At 50.5% G+C, this 14,224-nt stretch overlaps 1 protein-coding gene and 1 pseudogene across 1 annotated transcript; both read left to right on the forward strand.

The window, feature by feature from the left end:
• Positions 1–867: 867 nt before the first annotated feature.
• LOC123110428 (L-type lectin-domain containing receptor kinase IX.1-like) lies at positions 868–4,418 on the forward strand (annotated as a pseudogene).
• Positions 4,419–5,342: 924 nt separating this feature from the next.
• On the forward strand, positions 5,343–14,008 carry LOC123110429 (L-type lectin-domain containing receptor kinase IX.1-like). Its single transcript, XM_044530928.1, is given in 4 exon segments — positions 5,343–5,967; positions 5,970–6,168; positions 12,409–12,970; positions 13,137–14,008. Coding segments are annotated over 4 exon segments (2,013 nt in total). The 5' UTR covers positions 5,343–5,349; the 3' UTR covers positions 13,771–14,008.
• The last annotated feature ends 216 nt before the right edge of the window (positions 14,009–14,224 follow it).

Raw genomic sequence — 14,224 nt, forward strand, 5'->3', positions numbered from 1 at the left:
TGCATTGGCATGGCCGGCCATCATGTGCACCCGGAGGCTGCCCGCCTGCCCGTCGATGTGCCGCTGCCGTATGCCGGAGAAGACGCTGGGCAGTGGGCGCCGGCTCTTCGGTCTGTCAAACTTGCTGAAGTCCAAGTTACCTTGACTCTGCCTACCTAGTCTAAAATTTCTGAGGACACAGGTCGACTATTCATCAACTGAAAGATCGCCTTCTACTTCTTTTTTTTTTTAAAAAGAAGGATGACCCCCGGCCTCTGCATCTGGGCGATGCATACGGTCACTTTATTAATTATTCTCACAAGACCTTACAAAGAAATACAACAGCAAGACTAAAGCCACCGTCTAAGCAACAACTGTCGCTACGCCTATCCAAATGATGAAGGGGCGCTGATAGTCTGGGCCTAATACCAAACAGACATCGCAGCCAAACCTAAACATCTAAGACCTGAGGTTCCAACCAGGACGCCTGCCTGGTATGGGGCACCTACCAGTCCGGCGCACTTCTCAACCAGGACGCCTGCCGGGTATGAGGCCGCCGCAGCCACCTGCCACGAGTCCATCTTTAGAGCTGTACTGTTGCATCTACCATGCCAGATCTCTCTGCCATCGACGTCACCACGACGCCAGACAGCGTCGTCCTCCTGCGCGAGTCCATCCTCCCACATCGAACTCCGAATCTGCACTGCGCCATGCCGTCAAGATCCGTCGCCATCAATGTATGGATGAAACACCGATCCACTGCGTCAAGATCGCCTTCTACTTCTAGCTGGAAAAAAAATCGGTATAAATTTGTGGCTACAAGCCTACAAGACCCGCCTAGAAGACCAACTTCATCATCGCCGTGCCATCTCGTTCTAGCACGAGAGATCCAATATGCATCACTTCTTCCTCTTCCTCTTCCTCCTCGTTTTCTTGCTTCCCCATGAAACCAGCTACTCCACGGCCATAGCTTCCGGCGGCGGCGACTTGTGCAGCCGGCGGTGCGGCGGTACCACCGTCCCATATCCTTTCGGATTCTCCCCCGGCTGCCCCATCGTCCTGTCGTGCGACGCCAGCATCTCCACGCCGATCCTCCCATACATAGGAGACAACGGCATCATGTACCGCGTCATAGCCTTCAACTCAACCACCTCCACCGTTGTCGTCGGCCTTCCGCCGTCGTGCAGCCGCAGCGTCCCCGAGGCCAGGAGGGTGCTCTCCGGGGGCAACTACGGCGTGTCGTCTCGCACCGGTCTTTTCCTCCGCGGCGGCTGCAGCGGGATCAACGCGTCGGCGGCCGCCGGATGCAGCGTGCCCATGGGCGTCATGTCCAGGCTGCTCCGCACGGCGCAGTGCGTCGGCCTCGGCAACGACACCTCGCCCGCCGCTGTGGCGTGCGTCGCTTCCCGTCCGGCAAACTCCACCGCGGCGGTGCATGACCAGTTTCTTCTGTGGGAGAAGGTCGAGAAGCAAAAGTGCGACGACGTGTTAACCTCCACGGTGTTGGTGCTCACGGTGGAGGGGACGGCTACGCTGGAGTTCGGCGAGGCCGAGCTCGGCTGGTGGCTCAACGGGACGTGCGCCGACGGCGTGGAGCGTTGCGCGGCGAACGCGACGTGCACCGACGTACAAACGCCTGGCGGGGAGTTGGGGCACCGGTGCGAGTGCGCGGCGGGGATGGAGGGCGACGGCTTCTCGGCCGGCGACGGATGCTACCTCGGTGAGTCTTGAGAGCTTAAAAAAATTCGATATGCAGGCCATACGATCTCGTGTTCTGTTGCTGGGTGGGACCAGGTGCCGCTGTGCACCATGTCAGCTGCACTCACAAGTCGTGCCTGAGGTCGATCATGCGCGACATAATCCAATCTCCATAGTTCACACTTGGCAAACAAAAAAATGTGTGACATAATCCAATCACCTAGCAGTTCACACTTGGCAAACAAAAAAATGTGTGACATAATCCAATCACCTAGCAGTTCACACTTGGCCAAAAAATAAATACACGAAACAATTAAGATCGTCAAGAAAAATATGAGTTTAAGATTCTGGAAGAAGATAAATGAAGGGTCAATTCTCAAGATTCTAAAAGAATCGGCCAAAAGAGCTGTCCCCAATCTCCTACTCCCTTTGTCTCATAAGAGCATCGCCAACGGGAATAGTCAGTTTTTGCGCGTCCTCTGCAAAAAATTGCGCGTGCGCGCCGCTCTAGCAGACGCGATATATTTGTGGTCTTCTCCTTCGACTCCGACTCGATACTCATAGATAGGCATACATAGATAAATTAAAAACGATACATAGTTAGTTTTAGCATCGATAGTTCTTAGCATAGATAGATAAAAAAAAGATAGTTCAACTACTCGTCGTTGTCCTCCTCCTCCTCCGACTCGGTGTCCTCCTCCGACGACGACGTTGTAATGAAGGCGTCAAGATACCGATAATTGTTGAAGTCCCAGGTCGACGCTTCTCCTAGCTCCATGTTGAAGAACGCGGCGGCCTTTCGCGTACGCATGTCCTTGCGATAGGCGATGTCAGAATAAATCCGAGGCAATTCATCGATCATCCGAGGACCAAACAATTATACGAGGCATTGACACCGAGATTTGTTAACGAGGTTCGTTGATATGGCTACATTTCCGGGGGCTGACTATAGGCGCTCCTCCCCATGACAACGCAAAAAAGCTTAGCCCGCTAAAGAGTTACTTACATCTAAGCGATGATGCTAGCCGTCTCATCTAGTTTTGATTTGCGCTCATCCCTGAATGAATCTCCATATGAGACATCAAGATGCCGCCTCGAATATCTGAAGCGACTAAGATTTATTTTTTTTGGAACGAAGACGCTAGACGCGTCCGACTTTAAATTAATAAAGCCACTTAGGCAGGGCGACTAAGAATTAGAAAAACCATTCCTCGAAACAAGCTTGCAGTAGCAGAAAAACTACACTACATCTCAGAGACTTAACTTTGACGACTGTTATTGTTTGTTGTTCCCATTTTTCTATGGAGAAGGTGCATCCCCTGCGTGGTGTCTCAAGCTCGAAGCGACGAAGACTACCCCTGCTCGTCAGCTTTTCTCTCGGCATCTTTTCCCTCGGCATCTTTTCCCTCTTCCTCATACACCGGCGGAGAAGGCGTAATACCATGACGAAGACAACCAAACAGATGCCGAAAAAGGCAATGACACACTTCCATGATGAACTTGTGGAGGCTGAGCTGGAGCAAGGAGTCAGTGACCCCCGGCCATTTTCCTACCAGGAGCTCACGGTCGCCACCGACAACTTCTCCGAAGATAGGGCACTCGGGAGAGGAGGCTTTGGGTCTGTGTATCGAGGGTTTCTGGGCGACATGAACCGCGAAGTGGCTGTCAAGAGGGTGTCTGAGACCTCTCGGCAGGGCTGGAAGGAGTTCATCTCGGAGGTACGAATCATTAGTCGGCTTAGGCACCGGAACCTTGTGCGACTCATTGGCTGGTGCCATGGTGGCGAAGAGCTCCTCCTCGTCTACGACCTGATGCACAATGGCAGCCTCGACACTCATCTCTACAGACCAGACTGTGTGCTGACATGGCCGGTTAGGTATATTTACTTTTAATCATTTGAAAAATAAATTGGTTTGGCACTTCTTTACTTAATTAACTGGAGTAGTATTTTTAGGTATGAAATAGTGCTCGGCCTAGGTTTGGCGCTTCTGTACCTGCACCAAGATACGGAGCAGCGCGTGGTGCACAGGGACATCAAGCCAAGCAACATCATGTTGGACGCGTTTTTTACTGCTAAGCTAGGCGATTTCGGCCTTGCAAGGCTCATCAACGACGGCCGGAGATCGCACACGACCGGCATAGCCGGCACGATGGGGTATATAGATCCGGAGACCGTATTGGCCGGCAGGGCGAGCGTCGAGTCAGACATGTATAGCTATGGAGTCGTCCTCCTGGAAGTCACTTGTGGGCGACGGCCAACTTTGATCCAAGAAGACGGTGATATCGTCCACCTGGTCCAATGGGTGTGGGACTTGTACAGCAGAGGATCAGTCCTCAACGCCGCCGATCAGCGGCTTAAGGGGGAGTTCGATGGCGAGCAGATGGAGCGTGTGATGGTCTTGGGGCTCTGGTGTGGGCACCCTGACCGTAGCATGCGGCCATCCATCAGGCAAGCAGTGAGCGTGCTGCGTTCTGAAGCGCCATTGCCGAGCCTACCGGCGAGGATGCCGGTGGCGACGTATGGGCCACCGACTGATCCTTTGAGTTCCGGAATTTTGGTGCTAAGCAGAGTCAGTGGCCGGTGATGGCGGTCCGACCGGAACACTAGTTAAATTTTCTAGTTATTGCCGGGTCTCAGTTCCCTGTGTCGGTTATAAATATGCACTAGCAGGAAGAGACAAATATACAGAAACAAAATGTTGCCTCCATTGAGCATCTATGAAACAAACACCATGTATATTGCCAGATAATCTTTATTTGCAAGTAAACTCTTTCTCTTCCTCTTCCTCAATTTCTTGCTCTTGGCTTGATGTCCTTATGCACCACTTCTTCCTCTTCCTCCTCAGTTTTTTGCCTCCCCATAAAATAGAGACCTTATCCACCACACGTTTGGCCGCCGGTTAATGATTCTTCTAGTTCATCATCGGTGACTAGCGACAGCGTGAGGGCCGACTCGACTCATTCAGCTCGAGACAACTGCATCCCAATCCGGGCCTTTAGGACGTTTTAGTATCGTCTAAACTTTTCAAGAACTACTAGTAAAATCACTTCGTTAAGTTTGTATGTATCTGCTTCAAAAAAAAAAGTTTGTTTGTATATGTATGCTTAGACTGAACCAAAGTACATCAAATTTTGTTTGCTTATTTGAAAAGGGGATTTATATTCCCGACCTGCATGTTCAATGTTTTCAATGTGATTCAGATGAAATTTGATCCGTACGTTGAGTGTGTGTGCAGGTATATATGATTTCAGCTTTCCTTCTTGCTAGAGTAGTTGTTGTCTTTGCATTAATTGGAAGAGTCCCCCTTTTGATTATTCATGAATCTTGGTCATGCTTGCTTAATCAAATCAGCTGTGAGGTACAGTACTATGCAGCTCGGTAAGTTCCTCTCTGGGTTACGTTCGTACACTGAATTTTAGGATGCGTCAACTTGTGTCGATCGGTCGGGCAGTTCTGCTGCTGCAGTCGGCCATCGACGAGCTCCGCCGGAGCCTCGGAGCAAACTTCTTGCTAAACTCCAAATCGCCCCCTCTCCTGGCCTGATCTATATGGCTTGGCCTGAAATTCTGAAAGGGACACAGGTTGACTCTAACACCTCCACTGAAAAATGGGTGTAAATATATGGCTACAAGGCTCATAATCCTCTTGCACCAAGTGGCGAGAGGCCGACCATGCACCGCCGCTCCCTCCTCCTGCTCGTCTTCTTGCTTCGCCATGAAACCCTCTCCGGCACAACGGCGGCCGCATCGTGTAACCGCTCGTGCGGCAGCACCAAGGTCCCCTACCCCTTCGGCTTCTCCGACGGCTGCCCCATCGCCCTGTCCTGCGACGCCAACACCTCCACGCCGATCCTCCAGTACAGAGGCGACAACGGCACGTCGCCGTACCATGTCGTGTCCTTCAACTCCACCACATCCTCCCTCGTCGTCTCTCTTCCGCCGTCGTGCGCACGCAGCGTCTCCGACGTCAGGAAGGCGCTCTCCGGCCGCAGCTACGACGTCTCTTTCCGCACCGTTCTGATCCTCCGCGGTGGCTGCCGCGGCAGCAGCGACGCAGCGGCCGGCGCTGGGTGTAGCGTGCCGGCGTCTGCCGTGTCCAGGCTGCTCCGAACGGCGCAGTGCGGCAGGAACGACACCTCCACCGTGGTCGCGTGCGTTGCTTCTGCTGCGCCGAACGCCACGGTGGCGAGGGCGGTGTCTCTGTTCTGGGAGAAGGTGGAGAAGCAAAAGTGTGACGACGTGCTGACCTCCGCCGTATTGATGAAAACGGCGGAGGGGACGGTGTCGCCGGAGTATAAGAGTATAAGACGGCGGAGTTGGGGTGGTGGGTCAATGGCACATGTGCCGGCGGTGAGCCTGGCGGCCGGTGCGTCCCACAGACCGCGACGTGCTCCGACGTAGAGACACCGAGCGGGGAGAGCGGGTACCGATGCGCGTGCACGCTGGGGTTGTACGGCGACGGGTACGCGGCTGGGGACGGATGCAACGTCGGTAAGCACTGCCCACATCCCCTGATTCTGTTTCACGGGCATGTTTGTTAATCCCCGTAGGCTGGGGTCGCAAGTCTACCTGGGGGTGCTGTTTGGTGATTTTTTTTCAAAATTATGATATATTTTATAGCATTTTCGGAAATTATAGGACCTAATGCAAAAAAACCAAAACTAGTAGCCCGTCGGCCATCTTCTGGCCGAAGTAGTAGTTTTCGGCCATCTTTTGGCCTAAGTAGAAGTTTTCGGCCACAGTTAGGCCGAAGTAGGGTTTTCGGCTAACACTTGACCGAAGAGTGGGGCACCTGGCCGAAAAGTTAATTTTTGGTCAACTCTTGGCCGAAATAGACTTTTTGGTTAAGTCTAGGCCGAAAAGTACTACTTCGGTCTCGTGTAGGCCGAAGTTGCATGGCTCATGCTGAAATGTATTTTCTCGCCACCCGTTTCCCGCCAACCCCTTCCCGCCACTCGTTTCCCGCCAACCCCTTCCCGCCATATGTTCCCGCCACCCGTGTCCCGCCAATCACAAACATATACAATTTAGAGAAAATTTGTGACGCCATGGTTATACCTTCGAAGCGTGTGTCTCTTCCGGTCACCGGCACTGGCCACCGGACAACGGCAGCGCCGCCCACTCGACGGCCGGAGGTTCAACTCCGGTCACCCCCCAAGCTGCTCCTCCTCCTCACCACCTCCTCCTCCACAGCTGCTGCTCCTCCTCACCACCACCTCCTTCCCAACCGGACCTCCTCCACCCCACCATGGCTCCTCCCCCAAGCGCACAAAAAACTATCCCATAACAAAAAAAACACCGTAGGCCGGTGGAGAATGCTATGATCTATCTATTCTGTGCCTTGGTTGTGTAAATGAGTGCAAATTGGAGGAGATCAGGGAGGAGACCGGAGCTCTACAGAGAAGAACGAGAGGAACGAGAGAAAGAAGAGGCGAGCAGGAAGAGGAAGGTGACGACGGGATTGGCCTTATCCAGACCTTTTCGGTCTAGGCCTGGCCGAAAAGCTTTTCGGCTGCGGGCTGGCCGAAAACGGCCCATTTCGGTCTAGGCCTGGCCGAAGCTACTATTTTCGGCCCAGCCCCAACCGACGAGACCTCTTCGGCCCAACTGAGGCTCATTTCGGCCTACAGCTGGACGAAAAGTTCTTTTCGGCCTAGTTCTGGCCGAAAACTACCACTTCGGCCACCACGAGACCGACAGGGTCATATTTTTGGTATATTGGCAATGGGTACTATAGTTTCCGAATTAGCTATAAAAAAGGTGATAGTTTTGAAAAAAAATCCTTATTTTCGGCTTTTGGACTTTAGCTCATTTTTTTGCGGGGGTAAAAGGATTGTATTACTCAAGAGCACACGAATTCATCCCTACACAGACTAGGGACATTAGCAGGTCCAGAGCAGAGCCAGACCACAGTACGGTTCTCCGTTCGACCGAAGTTTGCTAACACATGACTAACATTATTTTGCTCTCTAGAGATGTGAGTAACACAACACTCCCTTGTACCCATAAGACTTTTTACGACTTTTTACTTCTGAGACCACCATCGCATGTTGGGAACGATCCGGTCCTTTTGCCTTGATCATCTGCACGGCTTGCATACTGTCACACTCCAGGATAATCGGCAACTCCGTCCACTGCAAAGCTAGGCCGAGTCCCTCCGTGCACCCGGCCAACTCAGCGTGCAATGGGTCCGGGTATGACCGAAGCCAATGGCATGCAGAGAAAATGATGGCACCGTCGTGCCCGCGCAAGATCATGCCGGCACCGGCACTTCCATCCTCGTGTGAGAATGACCCATCCACGTTGAGCTTCGCCCAACCTTCCGGAGGCAGGCTCCACTTGCGCTGAGACTTCCAGCTTACGTCCACATTTGATATTGGCTGCTCCGCTCCCTCTAGTTGAATGACCATCTTTCCTTTGTCCCAGTCCCCGGCCGGGTATTGTTGGATCCCCAACAGTGAGTTGACGTTGCTTTGAAGGAACCGTCGGGACACCTCCATGGGTGGCGGTGCCTTGTCATGTTGGATCTCGTTACGCACGTGCCAGCATCTCCACATAAGCATGAGGACTCTAAGGCGGTCACCCTCGTCGCACTCCGCGATGAGATTCAGGAACCACTCCGGTCTTGTATTGCGGATTGATTTAACATCAGGTATCCGCCAAACTTGCGCCATGGCTTGCCACAGATCAACAGCTCTTGGGCACCTGCAAAACACATGAAACGTGTCCTCGCGCTCGAGACCACAGAGAGGGCACATGTCAGTAAGCTCCATCTGGCGTGCAAATTTATTTGCCCAAGTTGCGAGAGCATTCGTAGCCACACGCCAACCAAAAACACGCACCTTTGAAGGAGCAGGGCACCTCCATAAAAATGCCCAGACGGCACGTCACCCGTCCGGTGCCCTGCTCGCCGCGACTGAAGAGGGACGTAACTTGTCCTCGAGTGCCAGCCGGTACGCACTACGTACGGTGAAGATACCGGTACGTTCAGCCCCCCATGCAATAAAATCATCGCCTAGCCGTGGAGAGGCCTTTATCTTCATGATATGATGGACGTCAACAGGCAAAAAGTACTGCTGCAGTAAGTCTGGCCGCCATGCACCCGTTTCATCAAGTAATTCGCTGACCCTTCGCAGTATACATCTACCTTGTTGCGATATTAGAGGGCGACCAGTGGGGTGAGGGATCCAAGGGTCCCTCCAAATGCGAACCGATCTGCCATTACCAATACGCCAAATCAGGCCTTGTTTCAAAAGCTCCAACCCATGGACGATGGACTGCCAAGTTTGTGATGCATTTGTGGAGAAAACCGTGTCCTCTAGCCGTCCATTGGGATAGTAACGTTCTTTCAAGACTCTTGCACGGAGACTCTCAGGGTTGACCAGCAATCTCCAAGCTTGCCTTGCCAACAAGGCTTGATTGAACATCCTAAAATCCTTGAAACCCATCCCACCAGCAGCTTTTGGCCGCAGCAAGTGATCCCAAGCCTTCCAGTGCGTCTTCCTCTTCCCTCTGTATGCGCCCCACCAGTAGCTACGGATCATGCGTGCAAGGTCATCGCATGTGCTTCTTGGAAACTTGAAAATGCTCATAAGGAACGTCGGAAGGGCTTGTGCTACGGCCTTTATAAGGACCTCTCTTCCCGCCTGAGACATGAGCTCCCCCCATTGGATTATTCTCTTGGTAAGCTGCTGTTGAACGCTCTTCAATTTCCCTTTAGATAACCGGCCATTTGGAGTAGGAAAACCAAGGTACTTCTCTTCAAAGCTCGCATTGACAACCTTCAAAGTGTGCATCACCTCCTGTTTGTTCACCTCCGAACAGCTTGGCCCAAACATAATGGAACACTTGTTCGGGTTTACAATCTGGTCGGTCGCTGCTGCATACCTCTCAAGAACGGCCCTCACATGAGCAGCCTCCACTGCATTAGCTCGGAAGAACAAAAGTGTGTCGCCCGCGAATAAGAGGTGGGAGATGCCCGGGGCTTGAGGGCAAACACGCAGCGGCGAGATACGGGTAGCTTCAATCTCCTGTTTCAGTAAAGCATCCAAACCATCAGCGACAAAAAGGAATAGGAAAGGCGAGATGGGGTCTCCCTGTCGTAACCCACAGGACGGCGCAAACGAATCCGAGAGGGCTCCATTGATTTTCACATTATATCTCACCGAGGTGACACACTCCATTATCCACGACACCCACCGATGAGAGAAACCCAACTGTTGCATCATTCGCTCCAAGAACACCCAGTCCACTCTGTCATACACCTTCGATAAGTCCAACTTGTACGCACAAAAACTCCGCTCTGGATCCTTTTCCTGTTTTATTGCATGAAAACACTCAAAGGCAATTAAAGCGTTGTCGGTGATTAGCCTCCCTGGTACAAAGGCGCTCTGCACCGGGGATACGAGCTCATCCAGCATAGGTCGTAGCCTGTTCACTAGGCACTTGGCAATGACCTTATAAATCACATTACAGAGGCTAATCGGTCGGAAATCTGTGAGCCGAGTTGGGGTGTCAACCTTAGGGATTAGTACAATGGTGGTGGCGTTCACTCCTTCAGGCATCACCCCTGTATCAAAAAACAACTTAACAGCAGCTGTAATCTCAATCTTGAACACCGCCCAATGTCGCTGAAAAAATCTAGCTGGAAAACCATCGGGTCCGGGCGCTTTCAACGGCCCTATTTGGAACATAGCATTGAAAATCTCCTCGTCCGTGAACTCTCTGCATAATTCGTCATTCATTGCGCTGGATACCTTGTGTTGAATGAGCTGTAACACATCTCCAGGATCAAGCAGAGGGTTAGCTGAAAATAAATTCTAGAAATAAGTATTACCGAGCTGTAGCATCATATGTTGTTTGGTGTGTACCACACCCTGCTCATCTGTTAGACTTTTTATTCTATTTTTCCTAGCTCTCCACACTGCCTTACGATGAAACATTTGAGTATTCCGGTCGCCCTCCTTTAGCCACTGAATTCTCGATCTCTGAAGCCACAACATCTCCTCTCTATATAGTAATTCATTCATTTTATCCATTTCTGCTTTTATCTCCCGCCGGTCGGCGTTCATATGAGTGAGCTCCTCCAGTCGTGACCGTGATTTCTCCAGTTCTCTCGTAACATTGCCGAATGTTTTATTACTCCAAACATGCAAGTCATTCATTACTGATGCGAGGGCCTCCCGAACATCAGCTAGGTTCCGTTTCGTACCTTTGCTTGTCCAGGAGTTGGCAATTATGTCTTCCAACGCCGGAGATCTTTCCCACATTAGCTCATATCTCCGACTGCTTTTTGGTCTCTGCTCCTCATCCAGATCGCACCTGAGGAGGAGAGGACAGTGGTCCGACGCTGGCGAGACTAGGTGTGCCTCAAATGGACTTTAGCTCATTATTTATTTATTTATTTATTTGCGTGAATACTTTTGATATATTCACCGTGTCATGACCATTGTTCAGGAAATCGGTAACTGATAGCTGCTCGGTCAGCTTGGGAATAGTGATTAATCGGTGAATCGGCCTATTAACTGGATTAACCAATCGACTATTAATTTGTAGTTTAAATACGAATTGCCAACATATATCTAGTTTTTTATGTATTATACCATACTCTCATGCTCTCAACTATGTAATACCAAAATATGCTACTATTTGGTCGATCCCTAGCTACCGAGGAGCGAGAAGGGGGTGGAAGGGGTTACAGGGGGAAAATTTCAGAAATTAATGGGTCATCAGCGATTAATCGGCCTAACAACCACGATTAATGGGTCTAACTAGCCAATTAATCAGCCTAACAAGTTAACACGATGAATAGGTGTTAATCAATGCGGTCATCCTGCGAGTAACGATTAACTGGCCCGTTAACTGATTAATCGAACGGATTCTTGAATAGTGGTCATGAGTGTACAAAGAACACAAAAATAATATCTATAGAAAGCGTGCCACCATCATCGTCCCTCCCCACTGGAGCCAGACCAAACTTATTATAATAGGCAGTTAGGAAATTGTAACGATAAGGCCTCACAGAATTAGCGCACCATAACAGTAACCACCCCCGACGAACAGAAGTATAGATCTAGAGATAGAAAGAATCAAACCTAGAAACACACGAAAAAAGAATCATTTATTTATAGCTTTTGGTTTTGAGTTTTGGCACTCAATATTGGTATAAGACAAAAACCTATAACAAAAAAGAAGTCCATAATTCAACCCTAAGCTATCACAAATGTTTAAGAATCAAGTCTGAACTATGTAACCATCTACGTCACAACTACGAAATGTCAAAACAAGTCAAGTTTCAACCCCGCTCTCTTCTGAAACCAGTTTTTGATGGGTTGAAGTGATTTTGACTAGTTGACCACCCAGTCAGCCGCCTAGTCAATTGTCATGTCACCAAGTATTGCAAAAATAATGAAAGTATCCAGAATTTTGAAATAATTCTCTAAAATCAACACTGCCATGATTATCATTCTAGAAAAGTTTCAGTTATTTTTGCCAAACGGATTAAAAAATACAAGAAGAATACATATTCAACCCCTTATTTGTCAAAACTTGACAAAAAAAATGAAAGTGTTCAAAAACTTTGAAGACATTATGTTAAATCAAGACTATCGTGGTGATCATCCCAGGGAGACCAATTCTCTCCGTAAGTGTTAGACAAGGCCCTGTAAATAACTAAAATGATACTTTCTCGCATGTTTGTCTTTCATCATCGATTCCATGCTTTCCATGCAGATCCAACATGGGCAAAGGCGATCGTCGGGGCCGTGTTGGTAACATGGGCTTTGGTCGTGCTCATACTTGCTCTTTGCATAATTTCTTGTGTCTGCCTCTGCCTCTGCTGTCACCGTCGAAGGCGCAGTAACATGAAGAAAACCAAACAATCGTTGAAAGCGTTGACAACACTATTTCGCGGCGAACTTGTCGATGGCGAGCTCGACCAAGGACTCTCTGGGCCCCGACGATTTTCTTTCGAGGAGCTCGCTGCAGCGACGGATAATTTCTCCAATGACAGGGCGCTCGGGAGAGGAGGCTTTGGGTCTGTGTACCGAGGGTTTATGAGCGACATGAACCGCGAAGTGGCTGTCAAGAAGGTGTCAGAGACATCTCGTCAGGGCTGGAAGGAGTTCCTCTCGGAGGTGCGGATCATTAGTCGGCTCAGGCACCGCAACCTCGTGCAGCTCATCGGCTGGTGCCATGGCGGCGATGAGCTCCTCCTTGTCTACGAGCTGATGCATAATGGCAGCCTCGACACTCATTTGTACAGATCCGACTACGTGCTGACATGGCCTGTTAGGTATGTTGCTATTTTTCGTCGCAAAAAAAAAGTATGTTGCTACTTTCTAGTTAATCAATCGTTTGAACAAAACTTAGCACAATAATTTGGTACTTATAAGGGATTCCTCACTCCTTGTCAAAATAAAGAAGCAATTCCTCACTTCTCTCATTCTCTGCCATACTAGGTACGAGATAGTGCTCGGCATAGGTTCCGCACTTATGTACTTGCATCAAGACACGGAGCAGCGTGTGGTGCACAGGGACATCAAGCCAAGCAACATCATGCTAGATGCCTCCTTCACCGCCAAGCTCGGCGACTTCGGGCTCGCGCGGCTCATCAATGATGGCCAGATATCGTACATGACTGACACAGCCGGCACGATGGGGTACATCGACCCGGAGAGCGTGCTGGCCGGCACAGCGAGCGTCGAGTCGGATGTGTACAGCTTCGGGGTCCTCCTCCTCGAGGTCGCATGTGGTCGGCGGCCAGCTCTAGTCCAGGAAGACGGTGGTGCCGTCCACCTGGTGTCATGGGTGTGGGACTTGTACGGCGGAGGATCAATCCGTGCCGCCGCCGACCAGCGGCTTAGGGGGGAATTTGATGGTGCGGAGATGGAGGGTGTTATGGTCGTGGGGCTCTGGTGTGCGCATCCTGACCGTGGCATGCGGCCATCCATCAGGCAAGCGATGAACGTGCTGCGGTTCGAAGCGCCATTGCCGAGCCTCCCGGCAAAGATGCCGGTGGCGACCTATGGGCCGCCGACTAATCCTTCGACTTCGGGAACTTTGGTGCTGAGCAGCAGCATCAGTGGCCGGTGAAGGCGTTCCTACCAGTACACATGGACCACCAACAATGGACTTTCTAGTTACGGACTGATGTGGCATATCATTTTGTGTGTCCGGTCTAATTGAAAAGCACTGGGCCTACATCGCAAATTCGCTGTGTGTTCGCTAGTTAAATTCTCCATTTCTCACCCAAAAATAAAAACTTCTAGTAGTTAAATTCTTCAGTTATTTTTAGTGTCGTTGTACTGTCATGATTGAAAGTGAATATATTGAAGGGGAAAGCTATTTTCCTGCCGACTGTTAGTTAGCGCCAGGCACGGTTAGCGCCAGGCACGTACGATTGCTTTTTTTTCGATCTTTCTTTTCTGATCGGCTCTGCTTTGTCATGTAAAAAGAGCTTCAAAAAATTAGCGCCACCGCTAGGATTCAAACACACAACCTGTTGGTCGTGGCCATGACTCATTACTAGCTGAGCTGACTACTTGTT

This window comes from Triticum aestivum, chromosome 5B, assembly GCF_018294505.1.
Source record: "Triticum aestivum cultivar Chinese Spring chromosome 5B, IWGSC CS RefSeq v2.1, whole genome shotgun sequence".
Taxonomy (NCBI): Eukaryota; Viridiplantae; Streptophyta; class Magnoliopsida; order Poales; family Poaceae; genus Triticum; species Triticum aestivum.